This window comes from Salvelinus namaycush, chromosome 12 (assembly GCF_016432855.1).
Source record: "Salvelinus namaycush isolate Seneca chromosome 12, SaNama_1.0, whole genome shotgun sequence".
Lineage (NCBI taxonomy): Eukaryota > Metazoa > Chordata > Actinopteri > Salmoniformes > Salmonidae > Salvelinus > Salvelinus namaycush.
This window is the reverse complement of record NC_052318.1, coordinates 22,056,853-22,078,445: the sequence shown is the minus strand read 5'-3', so window position 1 is coordinate 22,078,445 and position 21,593 is coordinate 22,056,853. Positions and strand designations below refer to the sequence as shown.

General features: G+C 45.3%; 1 protein-coding gene across 3 annotated transcripts in view; it reads right to left on the bottom strand.

Annotated features, from left to right (window-relative positions):
- The window catches only part of LOC120056990 (zinc finger and BTB domain-containing protein 16-A), a 179,730-nt gene that overhangs the window by 88,584 nt on the left and 69,553 nt on the right, over window positions 1-21,593 (bottom strand). For all 3 annotated transcript variants that reach the window (XM_039005319.1, XM_039005321.1, XM_039005320.1), the window contains exon 3: window positions 10,673-10,770. In XM_039005319.1, the coding sequence (XP_038861247.1) occupies window positions 10,673-10,770 (98 nt within the window). The remainder of the gene's footprint in view (window positions 1-10,672; window positions 10,771-21,593) is intronic.

Here is a 21,593-nt window from a genome sequence, read left to right as displayed (position 1 = left end):
TGGGTGGGTCAAGTTGCATCCACAGACGTCTGTGTTTAGAGAAGACAGAAGATATGAATAAGGGGTTTAAAAGGTGAAATTAAATGTCAGAACTGTCATTGTTCGTAAACAATGACACGCAGGTACACAGCAACTATAATTGTGTGTAACCCCAGTCAGATGTCCATCTAGTGTGTGTGCACGCATGTTCGTCGTGTGTCTGTGGCTCTCTGGCCCATGAAAGGTAGTGGGGCCTGACAAAAACACAAATCCATACTGGCCACAGGCTTCTCTCCAAACTATTTTCTGCTCAGCTGGTTTTAAATGAAGTTATTATGACTCATTAAAATGCCCGCAAGGTTGTGGAAGTCGGCCAATTCCGATTTAAATTTAGCCTCTCTCACTACCAAGCGCTCCCCCTAGCCCCCCTCCACTACACTTCCCTGGGTCTTTTTATTGCATTGCTACCCCCCCCCCCCCCCCTTTTCCCCCCGTTTGATCCAATACCACTGCTTTGCAACCACAGATTTATAGCTGATATCAATTCCTTGATCTTTGAACACAAACAGAACCCTATGAACAAACAAATCATCAATTCTGCCTGGAAAATAAGCCTGTGTGCGTGACATGCAAACAAATACATACAATAACTCCAGGAGGCGGACGCAACTTGAGTTTCCATAAGTTAAACATAAGTTTCCTTATGCCTGCAGTTCCAAATATGTTACTGCTGATAAAAAGATTGGTCCTGCTGTAAATGACGTGCAGCTTATAAAAGGCATCATAAAGCCTTCATGAACACTACATGAATGTGTTACAAATCATCTATAACCATATGTTATGCTTTATAAAGGGTTCATAAATGTGGCATAACTGTGTGACATAACCCACTATGTCAAATATGACATAAACCTGTGTTTTATAAAGGGTGGCATAAGCACCGCTTAATAAAGGCTTTATTAATCATATTAAATTGAGGCTTCACAAAGCATGTATAACCTTGTCATGCATCTTGGTAGAGCATTGCAACGCCAGGATAGTAGGTTTGATTCCTGGGATCACCCACACGTAAAAATGTATGCACACATGACTGACTGTAAGTCGCTTTGGATAAGTGTCTGCTAAATTGTGTATATTTCACTAAAACATTTCTTGGATGGCCCAACCTCTTTCCCTCTCGGGTCCATGGTCAATATTGGACTTGACCTCAACTTCCTCCAAAATGCTGTGATGCAGGATGACACACATTCAAAAGTGCAGTCATGCATAGCAAAACATTTTGGTAGGGACTTTTAAAATCCATTCATATTTTTAGCTTACTTTTTTTCCTCAAAATTCAGTTCTCTTGGTTTTGTTTTTCCAGGCCTCGGATTTTCCATTGTTTTTCTGGTTTACCCCAGTTTTTTTCACATTTTTTTTAAAATAGAAAAATAACTACATTGGATTTTCTGTGTTCACAACAATGCTTAAACCACACCAGGGGATGACTTTTGAGGTCTGGGAAAAATCTTTAACTTTTGAGTGTAGTTGCCCTTTAATTCATTGAGCATGTTTTCTGTAGTGCAGTAAGCGCACGTGATGTGTTTCGGCCGCCAATTGAATTATTCAGAGCCCCATGAAATGACACCATATATACATTCTACAGAACCTACTGAGTATTCCCTACAATCCTTTTACTGCTGCACCCAGAATAGTCCTTGCTCGAAGCCAATATGTATTCCATATATAGTGATTCACATTGGAGGCATTTAATTGACCTTGGAACATGTTTTAAAGCCCAAATTGAATGCTAATGTTACTTAAATATGCACAAATATGAATAATTGTTAATGTTAAGAGAATTATTTTTCATATGTCATGAATGGTTATTGAGTTAAATTTTCATATGTCATGAATGGTTATTGAGTTGTGTTATTTAAAATAATGTCGGTGACTTCACAGCAATTGCCACGTAGTCTAGATTTTGCTAGCTAAAAACAATTCCCCCTAGATACAGCTATGTCTCATAGTCACGTCATGAGATTTGTAAATGAAAGAGGAATATAATAATATGAATTGAATGGAGTTCCCCATCTCCCCATTTAGAGTTTCTGTCACAGTACAGAAATGCCCTTATCCAGATGGTGTGACAAAGGCATTTCCCAACAGACCTGATAACCTTGTTGTTACTTTGTTGTTGGAACCAACATGCAGTACACCTCCAGCAGGATGAGGCAAGAACCATTCGTACGCCAGCTCAGAGACAAGCTACACTATTCACAGATCTGTGTAATGTTCAATGTAATTGCATTGCTAGACTTTTTGAAACTTCATGTATTTGTATTGTTTTAAACATTTACAAATAAAAGGAAATGTATGGTTTAAACATGTCTTTAATGTTTATTTGTTTTAGCTGCTAGTGATAATTCCCTGAGTTTTAAAACATTTGTGTTTACATCATTAAGCCTGTATGTATATGTTATGAATGACCAAAGGTGTCTGACTTAGTAGTAAGTACAGCGTCATATGATACAAGGCATTTAAGTACATGTTATTATTAAATTAAGTAGTGTCATGCAATATAGAGTCTTTATGGATGTGTTATGAATGACTAAAGGTGTCTCACTCCAAACTAAGTATTACAGGACACTACACAAAGGTTCTCTCGTGATCCACATGCTACTGTGTGAGGTATTTAAATGGGTTGATGGACCTGCAAAGCTTGCGTTTGTGTGCGTGTCAGAACCACAATGATTTGGATTAGTCCAACCTGAGACTACCTCACCAGGTATTCCTCTTCTGTTCCCATGCTGGAGACCAGGTCTAAATTACAACCAGTTACAATGCTGCCAACATTTTGTGGCTGATCTTTCAGCAGGGGAGTGGGTGAACGTGTCAAAGACCTGACTGGGACCAGCACCGTGCAGTATGGCTCGTTGTTGTTGTATGCGTGTTTGTGTACTAAGGAACATGTAACTTGGTTCCAGAAGATAGACACTTTCAATGTGTTTAGGTTGGGGGTTTTCATCAAGGTAAGTGGTTCTTGGTGTAACGTCGTCCCCAGGCTACTGCACACAGCACATATAAACCTGGGATATCAACCTTTCAGAGTTGGCCTTAGTGGGAGTGTAACTGAGTAAAGTATTTGTGACCTTACACAGTAAAGTATGTCATCGTCACTATCGTCACTACTTAACACAGTAAAAAAGTAAAAATGATTGATTATCCCTGCCCATTCTCACAATTTCTATTCTTAAAATGTGTTTTTAAACCTAACCCTAACTAATGAAGGCCAAGTTTGATGAGTTGGTCCACTAGACCTGTCTGGGAATGAGATTAGGTGTAATGTAACTAACATGACTAAACTTTAGAGCGTGTGACATCCTTCAGCACAACATTTCACCCTTCATAAAGCACATGTTTATATCATATTCAACACAGTGGGTTATGTCACATGTGACATTGGTAATTATGTCACAGTTACGCCACATTTATGATCCCTTTATAAACCATGACATAGTTATAGGTGCTTTGTTACACATTTATGTAGTGTTTATGAAGGGATTATGAAGGCTTTATGATGCCTTTATAAGCTGAATGTAAATTAAAGCGGGACCAAAATTTCTAACAATAATAAATCACCTCTCAATTGCAATTACTTTTGACCGTAAACGTTGTTTACGTTGCTGGCTTTCCTTGCAAGTATTATTCTGACTAATCATGACTGCTTCACATCACTTCCTGAATATCAACTTCCATGTCTTGTAAAGGGGACAACGTTGACATTTAAGGGATCAGTGTTGATGCTATCATTATATTTCATCATTCTGTATGGTATTCCTCTGAATTGCTTAATGGAAAGAATGATTATCACCAATAACAAATAAATAAATGGCTGCGTCATTCTGACAAATCCATTGTGCCTGCCCTTCCCTATTTGAGCCGTCAGGGATCTTCCACTAAAGAGTTACTCCCAAAATAAAATACCTAGAGCAAGCAAAGTCCAGCCGTTTGAGCAACATTCACTATTATAGGAATAAGAGCTGCACTTCCATTCAGTCTCTCTCTCCCCTGAACCCGTGAGGGACATCCCCGCCCCCACCTCTTTTCCTCGTCTCTGACAGGAGCAGTTCAGAGGGAGAAAAAAATGAAGCAAATACAAAATTCAATGGGATGTGTTCTGTTTTAGAAAGGCACACAGTGTACTGTACAGCCCATAAAACTGAAAAACAGCCTCCAGACACTGCCGCAATCACCCTCCATCAAAACACTTTGTCTCGCATACAAAAATAAGAGCCGGCATCGAGCTGAATACCAAATCAGCCCATTAGAGCACAGGGGCACTTGCTACTTAGCAACCAAAGGGATTTAAAGCGGCAATACCCTGACAAAGTAAGATCCAGATCCTTTCTTCCTACAGGGGTATTATGAGCTAGTTGGGAGCTTCCTTTTGAGGTTTGTTTTGGTGCACCAGAGATGTTTTTACAAAAGGACTGTTAACGGACAAGACGATTTAGAATTTCGTATTGTATCGTATAAATAAAATGCCATGTCGGCGATGTAATTCGATGGGCGCTACTTGTGAAGTTGAAAGCATCGTAAATCATTGAGAATATGTTGACTCGATTTAACTGACCTCGTTGCGAAGATCTAAGGCCGGGGCTAAATGCATTTTTAGCCAAGAGAATGAAACACGTTCTAGGTGATGTTTGTATGTAGTACTAGACATAGAATTCAATGAATGGTACAAGAACAGTCAAAACACACAGATTTAAAAATGTACCACATAATATAGCAGGTTACTAAAACAGGATCCAATTTAGATAGTGAGCTAACTTTGACACAACATTCAGTAGTAATCAATGATTTACTAAAATGATACAAACACTGTTGCGCCTCACCTACTGGTGGAATAGTCAAGAATCTTAAGAACCTTAAGATAATCAATACACATCCACAGTGCTGTCATGGCTTAATGATAGATGCCTCACTGCCAAAAGTGTCACCTCTCACATTATGTCCAGTACAGCCTAGGCCAGGGGTACTCAACTTTTACCCTACGAGGTCCGGAGCCTGCTGGTTCTGTTCTACCTGATAATTAATTGCACACACCTGGTGTCCCAGGTCTAAATCAGTGCCTGATTAGAGGGGAACAATGAAAAAATGCAGTGGAACTGGCTTCCAGGTCCAGAGTGGAGTTTGAGGGGCCTAGGCCATCCCTCTCACATAGTGTACAGCCTAGATAGACCATCACTTTTTTCAGAGGCTTATAGAGTGCAGCCAGGTAAGTACATTGAGTTCCGGCTAAAAGGGCACAGTTTACTGAGGGAACACTATTCCCAGTCAAGTCCCATTCCAGATGGATGGATGTCTTAACTGGTTCCATCCAGTTGCCAGACAATTACTGAGGCCATTTACGACCAAGGACCCAATAATCTCTCCTGGACCTGTATAATGTAGGCAGATTTATGCCCCACATAATTCAAGTGTTGTTTTAAATAGGGGTTTAATGTACATCAACAGGTCAGGGAAAGTATTATGGGTTTAAACCCCCAGAAAGGAGTTAGGGCACGCGGCCAAACAGAAGCTCAGCCCATTTATCTGTCATCCTGTGCTAATGTACTGGAGGGAGGGATGGAGGGAAGGAGTGGCGGCGGTGGACTATGGTGTTAGCTGTTGTGAAAAATATACATGTAAATCACTGGTCATTGTTTTCCATAGTCATTCTTTTCTCCTGAACTTTTTAACAGAGATTTCCCTCCACAACATCCCCCTATTCCCTCCTCCTCTTCCCCCTTCCCTGTCTCAAGTCGCAAGGCCCTTCTCTATTTTGGAATATGTGGCTTGGAAGGCAGTCAAGTTTCATTAATTTATGGTTTGGGTACAGTATGTTCCTGGACACACATCTGCGAGCGATCATAAATGCACTGGAATGCTGGCAGAACATCCAGACCTGCCGGCACAACCATGATGTCATCAGTGAGGGAAGAGCTGGAGCGGGGCCAAGAGAGCTCCGCCAAGCAGCTCCACTCCTCACTCTCTGCTCCGACAGCAGAGAGATGGATAGGAGAGAGACAGAGAGAGAGTGAAAGAGAGGGAGGAGAGAGAATGGTGGCAGAGGGAGAGTGAAAGAGAGAGAGTGAGGCAGAGGGAAGGAGAGAGAGAGAAAGTGAATGTGGGAGGAGAGCGTGTGAGTGAAAGAGAGGGAGGAGAGAGCAGTAGCAAAGGGAGAATGAAACAGAGAGAGTGGGATGCAGAGGGAAAGAGAGAGAGACAGCGAGAGAGACAGCAAGGGAGGGAACACCTTCCACTGGGCTTTTCTCCTCCTCCCCCCTCTGTCTTTTTCCCTCTCCTCCCCTCCACAGCACTCGCTTTTTCAAATGCCTCACATTTTTCAATGTCTTAATGCTTTAGCCATTTATATGGTGCACACAGAGAAGTGGGAGCAGGTGTTAGTCAGGTGCACTGAGAGTTAACTATGTCAGGGTTGATTTGAGGTGGGGGGGCAGGAAGGAGGGGGGGAGCCGAGATCTTGGCCCTTGGCTTCTCTGTGCTGTAATGGCAACCCAATGATATTGATATTTACAGTCAGCTTGGTGACATGGTACAGGTCTAAGACAACCATGGGGGAGGGAGCATTAACGTTTAACACAAGTAAGGGTTAGAGCAGGAAGACCAACAGGAGAGGCGATGCAATGCTAGCAATGGGAGTTGAAGAATCCCCAGGGTAAGAATCCCCAGGGTGGTGGGACAAACAGTGAGCCATCGCAGAAATATCTGGCAACCCCAAAACAGGTGGCATGCCTCCTTTTTCCTGGTAGTCCACCGGCATTAATGATCATAGCAGGGTTTCATCGATTGGATGTAGTGTGTTCTGAGTGCATGCATGCGTATTTTTTGAATGACTATGTTCGGGGTGTGTGTGTGTGTGTGTGTGCCACTTCACTGCCTATACATCTGGTTAATCTGCTAACTCTCGGATGGTTATGTACTGTAAACAGAGGATTAGCGCTTACTTTGATGGTACATACCGTATTTTTTCCACTGACCGAGCCTGAACAGCCATGGTTGGGAAGAGAAAATTCTCATCATAAAAATAACCGATGTGCTTTCAAAATTTAACTATGGCTCTTTTCACATTGACGAGAGTTAAGGAGATTCGAGAGATTCTCAAGAGACATTACTGTAATGTAAACTTCCTTCCTCGAGAGTCATCTCCCTCCGAGCAGGGCAGTGTAAACATAATTGTCTCTGAGCCCAACACCCCTACAGTAAAAATCCTAATTGCAGAGCAATGTTTTTGAAATATCTGAAATGTATAGATGTTTTCCTTACATTTGAGACTTGTTTATTGAGTTTTTAAATGAAATTGCAGTAACAGCCAGTTACTTTACATTGTGAAATTGTCGGCGTAGTTTAAAAAATAAATAAATCAGCCACGTAAAACAGCTGATGTCAACTGGCGCGTTTTCAGATGCAATTTGTTTTACCACGTGATGATTTCCATGATATTTATAAAAATGAAGCCTGCTTTGTTCTAATGTTTTAAGGTTGGCGTGGTAATCATTCACTTTTGATAGGCTAACATACTTCATGAAGACATGTTTAGTTTTAGCTAGAGGGCTTTTGTCTTGAAGCTAAAATGTAATGAGTGTAGGGATGAGAAAATAAACCATTAATTGTCTTCACATGCTTGTGAACTGTTGCATTATTCAAGTTTGTAATATGGTTAAGATGAAAAGTTGCTTGCTGAATAGTTGTAAGTATATGCTTTATATACATTTATGTATACATTATGTCAATCTCATCGCAGTGCCTCTGCTAGAACTCTTCAATCTGAATAAGCTCTATGAATCATCTAAGTATTTGTGGGCCAAGACTATTCCACAACACTCAACCAACAGGGATACCATGGCATTTCACATCACACCCCTGAATGGGCCAGAGCTTCTCCCATCCCAAAACTCTGAGTCACTGTTCCTCCAGGCAGACCTGCCACCCCCTCCCCGGCTCCTAGGTGACATTAACCTGGGGAAAAACACTGGCACATGGCATTCCTTTATCGGGCCCCAAGCCCACCCGTGGCCCCCTAATCAGCTTACTGCGTCGGTGCCACCAGACTCCCTCATTCAACAGGTACCCTCCTCTCTCCGAGGGATCAGCCAACACCACGGCAAAAAAATAAAAATAATCTCCACTCATAACAAATGCAAAAAAAGAAAAAAAAGAAACTGGCACAAGACTCACTGTACATACTGTACCCTCTGCTGTGGCAGGCAGCCCAGACTGGCGAGCCGCCAAGTCTCCGATAAAACAAGCACACGCAGTGAATGAGAGCAGGCGAGAGAGACAGGCTGCACTGGCGGAGTTGAGCAGGGAGGGGCAGCGACGGCTGAAATGGTACACATCACACACAGTACACTGTGCATACCAACAAGCACTCCTCCTCCTCCCCTCCATCTCTCTTTCTCTCTCTGTATGTCTGAGGCTAGGTGAAGGGTGGTGGTGGTGGGTAGAGGGGGAGAGGAAGGGGGCAAGCACAAGGGCCTGTAATGTGTCATTTTAGAGCGAGAGATGATAAAAATCGAGGCAGACACTGAGGCCAGGATGGGGAAAAAAAGACTTGAAAGTCTGAGGTAAAAAATAAATAAATAAATAATCAAAGGGCTTCGGCTCATCACTAGTCTCCCCAAAACCATTGCTGTCTTGATAGAAGCACTTGTCTGCTTTACGCCAGACCAAAGCTCCAATGTGTCAACACTGACGTGTACACAGCACAGGTTGGTATTGTGCGTCAAGCAAGCTAGGACCGCAAAAGTTTCGGAGGTGGAGCTAAAAATACAATGCCCACATCCTTTACTCACTCTTCATTTGTGAGGGGAATCATTTCTTGTGGTTCTTCCTAGAGTTTCAAATGTTTGTAAAAAGGCAGGCAGACGATTATCCTTTTGTCTTCGCGACGCTGCCAGCCATGTTTGCCATTTTCCTTTTTAGCTTGACACTCAATGACAACTTCGATGAATTACAGAGTATTTCTGGAGGTTGACCAAGAATTTGAGCCAACATCCATCTGTCAGGCCAGAGTATTCACCCACTCCCTCACCTGTTGAAAGCAGTCAACTTTATAGTTTAGTAACCGCTGCACTGGAATGTGCTAGTCATGATTCACAACTCTGATGATTGAACCAATAATCTGCTGAATGACTTGGTTAATTATGTTGCAGACCAGACCTGAACTCAATCAGTTTGGGGAAACTAAGGCCAACCAGGTCATCCTTTACTATGCAGCCTAGCTGCTAAAGACTGGTTTCCACTGGTGCTGGGGAGCTAGGCGAGATGTAGTAGAACCCTCTTTTGAAGTCTTCTCCAGTCTTTCTTTGAGGCAAGGAGACGCGTCTGAGCCCGGGATTACCCGGACTCACTTTAAAACTTCCACCACACAATAATTCTTCCCCCAAGGATTGTTTAATTACATGCACCATCTTACTGTCGCAGCAGGAGTTGTCGGAGGCTGCAGCACAAGGCAAACTCTGCTGATTTTCCAAGAGAAGAAGAAACTCTTTAAGGTCATGCCATTTTGGCTCTAGAATCTGAGAAACTAGGGAGGCTGGGAGAATGTGTTGGGGTCTCCGACCTGCACTGTAGTTATTACACTGTTGTATTCAGAAATGTCACGGCCAGCTCTAATACAGACATGCTTTTTATTATGGATGTCGAACAAGAAATGTGTTTGTGTTCTCTGAGTAGCAAGTGTGTTGTCGTGGGGATTTGGAAGGGGATTCTAAATTAAACATAATATATTTCCTTAAAGCAGGCTTTTTACATGCTGAGTCGTGCACAGAGCCAATTCACCGGCACAGCATGAGGATTCATTCATCTCCGCACCGCAACATGGCGGGAGAGACGCCACTGCGACAAATCAAAACGTGTGTTACTACATCCCGGGGCCCCAGACTCCGGCATTAATTGAGATATTAATTTGTTGTTTCAAAAGTCCTTCATACATGACTGTGGGAGAACAAACAACAGTGACATGACATATCTCATTTACAAAGAATGGGGGAGAAACAAAAAAACACTTCACTGACTGATTGACTGTTGTGTTTCCAGTGTGGAAGGAGAATCAAGTGGTTGTACAGCACGTAGAAACATACGTAGTGGTATATGTAGTCCGGGTGGGCCCGAGGTTAGATCAGGCCAACACATGGCGGGGTAAGGGGAGACCCACACATGGTTGGGGTTGACCAACAGGCAACCCAGAGTCCCATGGCTTTTACAGACAGTCTAAAATCCATCTGCACTTAAGGCCTTAGGAGACGAGTTCAGTTCCCTATTAAAAAAAGAAGTCCAATAAAAAAAAAAGCCCAACTGTGCTAAGTAGGCCCCTGAATCCACAGGCTGTCCGTGGACAGAGTGTCAGCCTGGCTGGATCAATAGACGCTGTGTGTTGAATTACATGGCTTTTAGACGGCTAATGTCATGGCCCAGGCCATAACCAATGGGACCAATATCTCCACTGAACGTTGATTTAAAACCACTGCAGCCCGATGTAAATCCTGAAATAGATCCAATGTTATAGGTCTTTATCAGTTCATTAAATCATATGCACGAGTACTAGATATCCCATTTCCGTATCAAGCCTGTACATTATACAGCCAATATTAAATTCCATTATGTAATGTTCTAATATAGTGTAGAATGTGCTGATTCTTACCTGAGTGAGACAGCAAGTGCATCCTAAGGCGTAGGCTGTCCAGAAAGCGTTTCCCACAAAGCTCACATCCATAGGTCTTCATTCCGCTGTGCAGCTTCCTGTAAAGATGAGAAAGAAACATATCATCAGGACATTGTCCGGATTTCACAATCAATGTAAAATCAGACAGATAGATACATTTATGAATGAAACCTTCGAATTGCCATTCAGCTGCCTACATCCCTGTATACTGTGCTGCTCACAATGATATCCTCGTATTGTCAAACACTTTGCTTCTCAGATTGTCTTAAAAGACTATGTCACCGACCATTAATTAGCACATCAAAACATAACAGTAAACGTAAATAAAAATAGCAAGACAGCATCGGAACTTTACTTTACTCTAGCTATAAATCACTAAATGCTATTCCACCGGAGGTGTTACCGTGGCGAGCATGCATACTCATCACAGAACTCAAGAGTAGTGGATGGATTAGGTCCTATAAAGTGGACGATGATTTACACAGAGACGTAAAAGGCAAGCAGGTTAATGTTACGATCCTTTATGATGTTACGACCGTTTATGATGCCGCGCCAGTTGAGTCCCGTTGTCAATTCCTATTATATAATAACTTTGTTATGGGAATGGCTCCTTTAACGCTAAGTCAAAATGGCTGCCGCCTGAAAGAAAACATGTTGGTGCTTTTAAAGCTGAAAGGCCTGCGTTGAACCAACGTACTGCAGGGCTACATGGTTGTGGCCCAGAGGGTCAAACCTAAACCAAGGGTCAATCTTTAATTACACAGAAAAGAAAACTGGGGGTTAGATAACTACACAACCGTCGACAGGACCGAAAGACAACCTATTGGAAGATTTCAGTTTGGAGATGCGGTAGGAACCTTGACAACTCAATCTGTTGCAAAAACCTCAAACACCCGGGGGCAGAACCAAAACAGGCTTTTGTTCAAACATATCTAAATATGTTCTGAAGCAATTAAAGGGCACACAGATTGACAAACAAATTGTAATTTTTACAGATAGCTTCAATTAACTTGAGAAAGACGTGCACGCACGCACCCACACACTTAGCTTTAGGACACATTTCATCCTTCAACGAAGAGATAAGTAGGTCAAGAATGGCTTGACAGTCCACACACTGTCACGATCGTCAAAGGGACTGAGAGAGGACCAAGGCGCAGCGCGTGGAAAGTACATCTTCTTTTTATTTAAAGAAGGAAAAAACAAAACAAACCAACAAAACAGACGACCGTGAAGCTATACAAACATAAGTGCTGACACAAAACACTTCGACATAGACAATTCCCCACAAACAGCTAAAGCCTATGGTTGCCTTAAATATGGCTCCCAATCAGAGACAACAATAACCAGCTGTCTCTAATTGAGACCCAATTCAGGCAACCATAGACTTTCCTAGATACCTACACTCAACCATAGACACAGCTAGACTTCTATACTAAACATAAACCCAACTACTCTAATAAACCCCCTAAACCTTACAACCACCCTAGACACTACAAAAAACACATACATTCCCCATGTCACACCCTGACCTAACTAAAATAATTAAGAAAACAAAGAATACTAAGGCCAGGGCGTGACATAACCCCCCCCTTAAGGTGCGAACTCCGGGCGCACTAGCACATAGTCTAGGGGAGGGTCTGGGTGGGCGTCCGTCCACGGCGGCGGCTCCGGCACTGGTCGTGGTCCCCACCCCACCATAGTCACTACCCGCTTACGTAGCCTCCTCCAAATGGCCACCCTCCACATTAACCCCACTGGATTAAGGGGCAGCACCGGACTAAGGGGCAGCACCGGACTAAGGGGCAGCACCGGACTAAGGGGCAGCACCGGACTAAGGGGCAGCACCAGGATAAGGGGCAGCACCAGGATAAGGGGCAGCACCAGGATAAGGGGCAGCACCAGGATAAGGGGCAGCACCAGGATAAGGGGCAGCACCAGGATAAGGGGCAGCACCAGGATAAGGGGCAGCACCAGGATAAGGGGCAGCACCAGGATAAGGGGCAGCACCAGGATAAGGGGCAGCTCCGGACTGAGGGACGGCAGCTCCGGACTGAGGGACGGATCCTGGCTGGATGACTGCTCTGGCGGATCTTGGCTGGACGGCTCTGGCGGATCCTGGCTGGACGGCTCATGGCTGGCTGACGGATCTGGCTGCTCATGGCTGGCTGACGGATCTGGCTGCTCATGGCTGGCTGACGGATCTGGCTGCTCATGGCTGGCTGACGGATCTGGCTGCTCATGGCTGGCTGACGGATCTGGCTGCTCATGGCTGGCTGACGGCTCTGGCTGCTCATGGCTGGCTGACGGCTCTGGACGCTCATGTCTGGTTGGCGGCTCTGGCAGATCCTGTCTGGTTGGCGGCTCTGGCAGATCCTGTCTGGTTGGCGGCTCTGGCAGATCCTGTCTGGTTGGCGGCTCTGGCAGATCCTGTCTGGTTGGCGGCTCTGGCAGATCCTGTCTGGTTGGCGGCTCTGGCAGATCCTGTCTGGTTGGCGGCTCTGGCAGATCCTGTCTGGTTGGCGGCTCTGGCAGATCCTGTCTGGTTGGCGGCTCTGGCAGATCCTGACTGACGAATGGCTCTAGCGGCTCCTGACTGACTAACGGCTCTGACGGCTCGGGACAGACGGGCGGCTCTAATGGCTCGGGACAGACGGATGGCTCAGACGGCACTGGGCAGACGGATGGCTCAGATGGCGCTGGGGAGACGGATGGCTCAGATGGCGCTGGGGAGACGGATGGCTCAGATGGCGCTGGGGAGACGGATGGCTCAGATGGCGCTGGGGAGACGGATGGCTCAGATGGCGCTGGGGAGACGGATGGCTCAGATGGCGCTGGGCAGACGGATGGCTCAGATGGCACTGGGCAGACGGATGGCTCTGGCCGGAATAGGCGCACTGTAGGCCTGGTGCGTGGTGCCGGAACTGGTGGTACCGGGCTGGGGACACGCATCTCAGGGCTAATGCGGGGAGCAGCAACAGGATGCACAGGACTCTGGAGACGCACAGGAGGCTTGGTGCGTGGTGCCGGAATTGGTGGTACCGGGCTGGAGACACGCACCATAGGACGAGTGCGTGGAGGAGGAACAGGGCTCTGGAGACACACTGGAAGCCTGGTGCGTGGTGTAGGCACTGGTGGAACTGGACTGGGGCGGGGAGGTGGCGCCGGAAATACCGGACCGTGCAGGCGTACTGGTTCCCTTGAGCACCGAGCCTGCCCAACCTTACCTGGTTGAATGCTCCCCGTCGCCCTACCCGTGCGGGGAGGTGGAATAACCCGCACCGGGCTATGTAGGCGAACCGGGGACACCATGCGTAAGGCTGGTGCCATGTATGCCGGCCCGAGGAGACGCACTGGAGAACAGACGCGTTGAGCCGGCTTCATGACACCTGGCTCAATGCCCAATCTAGCCCTACCAGTGCGGGGAGGTAGAATAACCCGCACCGGGCTATGAACATGTACAGGAGACACCGTGCGCTCTACTGCGTAACACGGTGTTCGCCCGTACTCCCGCTCTCCACGGTTAGCCTGGGAAGTGGGCGCAGGTCTCCTACCTGCCCTCGGCCCACTACCTCTAAGCCCCCCCCCAATAATTTTTTTGGGCTGACTCACAGGCTTCCTACCGCGTCGTCGTGCTGCCTCCATTCGCCGGTATCCCTCCTCACACTGCGCCAGAGAATCCCAGGCTGGCTCCGGCACTCGCCCTGGGTCGATCGCCCACCTGTCGATCTCCTCCCACGTAGTGTAGTCCATATTACGCTCCCATTTCCATTCCTCCTTGCGCTGCTCCTGTTGCCGCTTTTCACGCTGCTTGATCCCGCATTGGTGGGGAATTCTGTCACGATCGTCAAAGGGACTGAGAGAGGACCAAGGCGCAGCGCGTGGAAAGTACATCTTCTTTTTATTTAAAGAAGGAAAAAACAAAACAAACCAACAAAACAGACGACCGTGAAGCTATACAAACATAAGTGCTGACACAAAACACTACGACATAGACAATTCCCCACAAACAGCTAAAGCCTATGGTTGCCTTAAATATGGCTCCCAATCAGAGACAACAATAACCAGCTGTCTCTAATTGAGACCCAATTCAGGCAACCATAGACTTTCCTAGATACCTACACTCAACCATAGACACAGCTAGACTTCTATACTAAACATAAACCCAACTACTCTAATAAACCCCCTAAACCTTACAACCACCCTAGACACTACAAAAAACACATACATTCCCCATGTCACACCCTGACCTAACTAAAATAATTAAGAAAACAAAGAATACTAAGGCCAGGGCGTGACACACACACACACACACAGAACGACTTCAAACCACTGTTCACTACCCCCCCCATCAAATGTCAAAGAATTCACCCCTAGCAGGTAAGCCCTTTATTGTTTTATTGATGTTCTTGCTTAAGTGGGCCTCGCCGGAGCTCAAAGACCACTGGCAATTTGTTAAACATGTCTTTTTATTAGCATACTTACAGCATTCTGTAACTGTTACCAGAAAAGTAATTAGCTCATTGTTTGCACCTCTGCGCCAAATGCTGTAGGTCTCAGAATGGGAAACAAAGACATATGCTACAGTTCTCACAATTCCATTTGTGCACAAATAAAACTAATATTACGAAACTGAGTCGAAAGCTGAGAGAAAATGTTATGTAAAAAAGGATGTGTGTCACGTTCTGACCATAGTTCCTTTGGTTTTGTCTTTGTTTTAGTGTGGTCAGGGCGTGAGTTGGGTGGGTTATCTATATGTTGTGTTTCTATGTTGGGTTTGTTGTTTGGCCTAATATGGTTCTCAATCAGAGGCAGGTGTTTGTCATTGTCTCTGGATTGGGAACCATATTTAGGTAGCTTGTTTTGTGTTGGGGTTTGTGGGTGGTTGTCTTCTGTCTTTGTGTTCTTTGCACCAGATAGGACTGTTTTGGTTTTGCCACGTTTGTTATTTTGTATTTGTGCAGTGTTCACGTTATCGTCTTTTATTAAACATGTTGAACACGAACTACGCTGCGTCTTGGTCCGATCCCTGCTACACCTCCTCTTCAGACGAAGAGGAGGAAGGCTGCCGTTACAATGTGAGTGAAAACTATGCACTAAATTCGTTTTTTATATTAATGTTCAGGTGAGGAGCAATTTTTTTGTCTAATGCATTGTATGTCTGAATGAGGTGATAATCAGAGCACTTCAAGCTGAAGTGTCTTGGTATCACATCAGATGACGGAAACAATAGTCTTAGTGTGCCAGTTCTTGGGGAAACAATACCCTTGATAGGGAGATCTGCTAAACTTCATAAACTTGACACAGCGATCCATCTTCGCGTCTCACAAAAGGGCTGAGGATGTTGGGTATCAAAATGACGATTGATTGATGTCATTCGCCAAATCAAAATTGGTTTACAACTCCTTTGTGCTGCGACTGAAATCAGGACGTCTGTGACGATGGTGGCAAGAGTTATGAAGCGAGGATGTCTGGTGTAAATTCAATAAAGATGAATGGAAAACAGTTGAGGACTGAGGGTAAGGAGAGGGAGAGAAAATGAACAAAGATAGAGAGGCGTGAGAGAAACCCCCCCCCCGATAAAAATAGCAAAAAACCTTCCAAAATCCTGATGGCTGTCTTAAGAGTAGGATTCGGGGAGAGACCTCGACAAACAAAAGAAAGAATGAGGCAGCAAAGCCCTTAGGCAAGCTGTAAGTAATTAAATAGGCCTGTAAACGCCTCCAAAAATAAAAAGGGGCCACTTCAAAAGACGAGGACGGGTGAGCGGCTGAGGCAGGAGAGAGGAGCTGGGAAAAGACCAGGGGTCCGCGCACCTTGGGGACCCTGACTGATGCACACAGGCACAACGTCTTACTGTAGGGGACACACTCTGGGAGGCTTTTCAAAGGCCTTTTGTTGTAGCCCCTCAATCTGGCCATTGTCCCCTGGTACAGCACGCTGATGAAGAAATAGATGGACTTATTAAGGGGACTGCAAGGGGCTGGAGAGAGAGGAGCATGTGTACTGACTCTACCTTAAATGCATGGAGAGGAGGGAGGTGTGGGAAACGGGAGGCTGCTGTCCATCTGGAGAGATGGAGCTGAATCTAACTGAGGACCGGTTCGTCTGAAGCAGACAGGAACCTGATGGTGTTTCTAACAGACTGACAGTGGTTTATAGGGCGCTGTATATTTAGGATACTAGGGAATAGTTGCAACATGCTACGTCTGTTCTTCGCTATGGAGCTTAAGGAGGCATGTGTTTCAAACCAAATTAGGCTGGGCAATTGAGAACGCTCAGTCAGGCAGGGCTATTGCAATTGTCACAGAATAATCACTAGTGTAGCGATTCTTTTGGGAAAGCTAAGAATACCTACACAATGTAAGGCAACCTGCCTAAAATAAAACTATAATGTACTGTAGCATTACATAAATGTGAACACTGCCAAGAAAAACGGATAACTACTTTGAATGAAACCCAACCCACCCTCCGCAAAAAAGTTAATGACAGAAAGCAACAACGTTAATATTACCATTAACTGTGTTTTTTATGGAAGCATTTCTTTTTACGGCTACTTAATTTTACAGGCAGCAGAAACTCGGAGTGACCTTTGCTGGAGATTTTGCACAGTGGCAGTCAGCAGCCCTTGCTTGGGCTAACAGTCTCCTGTCCCGTGCGTCCATTAGCCTGGCTAAAAAGCAGATGATATGGGGGTGGGTGCCGGTGGACAGAGGGGAAAAAGCCGAAACGACTGCTCAATTATTATAAGTTCTACTTTCTGACCAAGGAGCTCTGACACCTCCGCCAGATGTAACCGCACATAAGACCCCTGCCCTCCCTTTCCTCTCTATGTGTGAACTGTGGCAGCTCCCAGTCCCCTCAGGACTAACTCCCTCCCTATGCACACACACACAAACACACTTGTACACACACCCACCACACCGGGGTCTAGTTTGAAACAGACTAACTGTAGTCATTAAGGAAGCTGACATAAAACTCTCTCAAACCATTTACTCAGTTAATAAGCAACTTTGTCCAACAGTCAGTTTTGACAACGGCAATAAATTTCAAATTTATGTCAACAAAACATATGCTGAACACCTAATTTCGGGCGCTGGAGTGGCGTGCTGGCTCGTAAATCAGACCTGTGTTTGAAACGGGAGTAGATTACAGGCCTGCGTTATTGAGCTGTTACAGCGCGCCTCGTATAAATCTGAACTTTTTCACCTCGCCAGCTGACCCGGCTGGCTCTACATCATAGTTCTGTACATGGGCGGCCCTCGACGCAGGGGTCCCCGCTAGACGACAGCATTAAAAACCACCTGAAACGAGCACTAGTAACGCAATTAAAACAGTGTACTCAACTGAATCGCCAAACCAACAAAAACAACAAACTGAGGTTTAGTCATCTGTTTGGTTAGGGGTTGAATAATCTACATTTTAAAATATGAATCCACCTTCATGTATGAACAGTATGGAAACATTTAGAAATTGTTTCAAGAACAAGTCCTTCAAATCTCTTTATTCCTGCATGGAGTTGACAAAGGCGTTCCTACTATTGCACACATTATTATTAACATTACATGTCAGCTCATCAAAACAAAGAATCAAATCAAAATAAATAAACTGAATCCAAAAAGACAGACGGCTGCGCTTACATCTTACTGCTTCCACAAATCTCTCTCCGCCGACACCCAGGAACATTGCCCTCTTTCTTCATCTCCTTTCATCTTCTCCATCCTCCATAGCAATCTTAGAACAACTTGAGATGATGCTCGCGCATAGAGGGGCAAACAGAGGAGAGGAAAAGAGGTGGCGGCATTGGAGCAGGAAGGGTCACCATAAAATAAATTATAATTGAAGAGTTGTCCTCAATGTTCCTGGGAATGGAGAGGCTGAGAGGCCTATCTGGGGGAGCTAGCCCCATTAGTCTCCCCCTCTGGAGCGTCCCTCACTCGGGGCCCTAAGAACCACGCATACCGTCCATCCCACGTGCGCACACAGTCAGATTAAGGTATTTGTCAAAAGAGGGGGCCAACAATGTGACAAGGAGAACAGAGAGGGAGGGAGAGAAAGAGGGAGGAAGAGGGGGGGGGGGGGGGGTTCAAGCTGTCAGTCTATTTGCCTCGCTCAATGCTTTTTAATAGAGATCTCAGTCAGGTGTTGACACTGCTCTGCCAAAACATTTGCATAATGATGATTAATCTTAATTGACAGTGGCGTTTGCACTTGTTTGGATTCTTCCACCGATCTATCCTTTAGTGGTGGCTAAGGTTAGCTGTTCTTTGCCTCATAAATACAAGGGGAAAAACATTATTGATGATATGAAAGAAACCAGGCATTGTTACATCCAGAGGCTGATATCACAACATGTGGGTAGGGGGAGGGGGGGTGCACTGCCTCCCCTGCCCCCCTCCGTGCTCCCGCCCTTGTCATTGTGAACAAAGCTGTAATAATGCGAGCGACAGCTAGATGACACATCGGTAGATGATCCTAATCCAGCCATAAGTGGCTGTGAGACGCCTCTGGCTCTGCTGGCGTTTTCATTTTGGTATTCTTTCCCCGAGTGCCCGAGCTGTGCGGTGAGGCGAGGGTCTTTTTCACAGGCGTTTCCAGCCCATTAGGACCAGGCGAGCCAGGCAGTTGTCGACGCATCAGACAGCGTGAGGGGGAGATTGACGCAAGATAAAACAAAGGGATAGGAAAAATAAACTAAATGCAAAACGAACGCAATCACAGCTCTGGGTATACTTTAATGGAATTCATAAAAAACAAACACCACATCCATTTGTTAATAGTCCAGACCTTGTTTGTCTACTCACTGACACACACACACACACACACACACACACACACACACACACACACACACACACACACACACACACACACACACACACACACACACACACACACACACACACACACACACACGTCTAATCTAGTGACAGATTATGTGTGTGGTGCTTAATACTTAGGCGTGCTCGTTCTGAGGTGTGTGTGTGTGTGTCTGGGGTAGCGACAGGTCAAAAGCCAGGCACTTTCTCTGCTATTCAATCCCTGTTTTTAAGCCCCTATTCCTTTGTTTCACTCACATCCCCCCCACTTCTTTTTCAATCAAATGTATCAAGCGAACGCTCGCCGGCGCAGGCTGTTTACCAGAGTCGTCCTGCACATATCAATGACTTGCCCCCTTTCCCCCCGCAGCGAGACGTTCATATGAATTCCAGCCACACTCACACATGCTGCAAGCTCCGTGCTAAGCATAGATGAGTAGCAGGCAGGCTGGGAGAGAGGAAGAGTGAGGGAGAAAAAAAAGAGGGAGCCACTGCCTTTCATCCCTGGTAGAGAGCTGTTATTTATAATACACAAAGATTACCACCCCCAAATTTGCCTGGGGATACAGAGACAGATTCAGTAAGACAATATTCTTGAGGTAAAAACGGAAACATTAAATCAAATTAAATAAGGGAGGGTGGGGGGGCAGCATAATAGCACAGCATTAAGGGAGATGTCTGTTTAATAACCAAGGATATTAATTCCCATAATGGCCCTGTGTTATCAATTTAATTATTGCCCCCAACATCCGCGTTAGTGGTTGGCCTCAATACCACTCGCACTAAACAATTCCCAGTCACACTCGGCCCTCATTATCTCTGTCTATGTCACCATTAAGGGCCCAAACCTGTGGTGTTTTTGTTAAGGGGGGGATTGGTTAAATAATCACTGTGTTGACTGGCTGGGTGCCTCTTGTCGTGAAAAAGAGTGGTTCTCGAGCAGCTGCCCCAGACAGTGGAGGTGCATTGGTGGTGGAGGAGAGGGACTGCGGATGTTGAACAAAGCTCAATTATGTCGTCCAGGGTAACGCGACACAGCACTCCTTTCATTATCCCTGGCTGAAGCCTCTTTTCTGTGGAGTCAACAGGCAGAACTGGATGAGTATTAGCCCAACACAGGGGCCCGTTACAGGGCTCCGGCATAGGACCGCCACTCCTAATTGCCATACCTGGGCAAAGAGACACCATTTCCACCTAATCCCCCGTTTTTATACCTGTATCTCCGCCAAGCTGAGAAGCTACGTTTCGCCGCTAATCCCTCCCTTTACCACGACCCATTTAAAGTTCCCGAACATTTTTCTAAATGTTTCTCTCAAGAAGGTACCTTCTGAAGGTGCAGTGCTTCAGAAAGTATTCACACCCCTTAACTTAATTTGGTCTCCCGAGTGGCGCAGCGGTCTAAGGCACTGTATCTGTCCTAACAGACACCCTGGTTTGAATCCAGGCTGTATCACAACCGACCGTGATTGGGAGTCCCATTGGGCGGCACACAATTGGCCCAGTGTCACCCGGGTGTGGCTGGTGTAGGCAGTCATTGTAAATAAATATTTGTTCTTAACTGACTTGCCTAATTAAATAAAGGTTTAATAAAAATATTTATAAAACTTTGACAGAATAAAAATATTCCAAAACATGCATCCTTTTTGCAATAAGCCAAAACATACAAAACATGTGACAAAGAAATTAACTTCATGTCCATATGTTTGGGACAAATCCAAAACACCACATTACTGAGTACCAATTTATATTTTCAAGCATGGTGGTGGGTGCATCATGTTCTAGGTATTCTTGTCATCGGCAAGGACTAGGGAGTTTGTTAGTGTCACGGCTCCTCTCCTTGTTCGGGCGTCGTTCGGCGGTCGACATCACCGGGTTTCTAGCCATCGCCGCTTCATTTTTCATGTATCCATTTGTTTTGTCTTGTTTCCTGCACACCTGGTTTTCATTCCCCAATCAATCTACATGTATTTATTCCTCTGTTCCCCATCATGTCTTTGTATAAGATTGTTTGTGTTACGTGTGTATTGTTGACGCGCCAGACTGGCTTGTTTTTTCCGTGTTATTTTTCATTAAGATGTTTATTG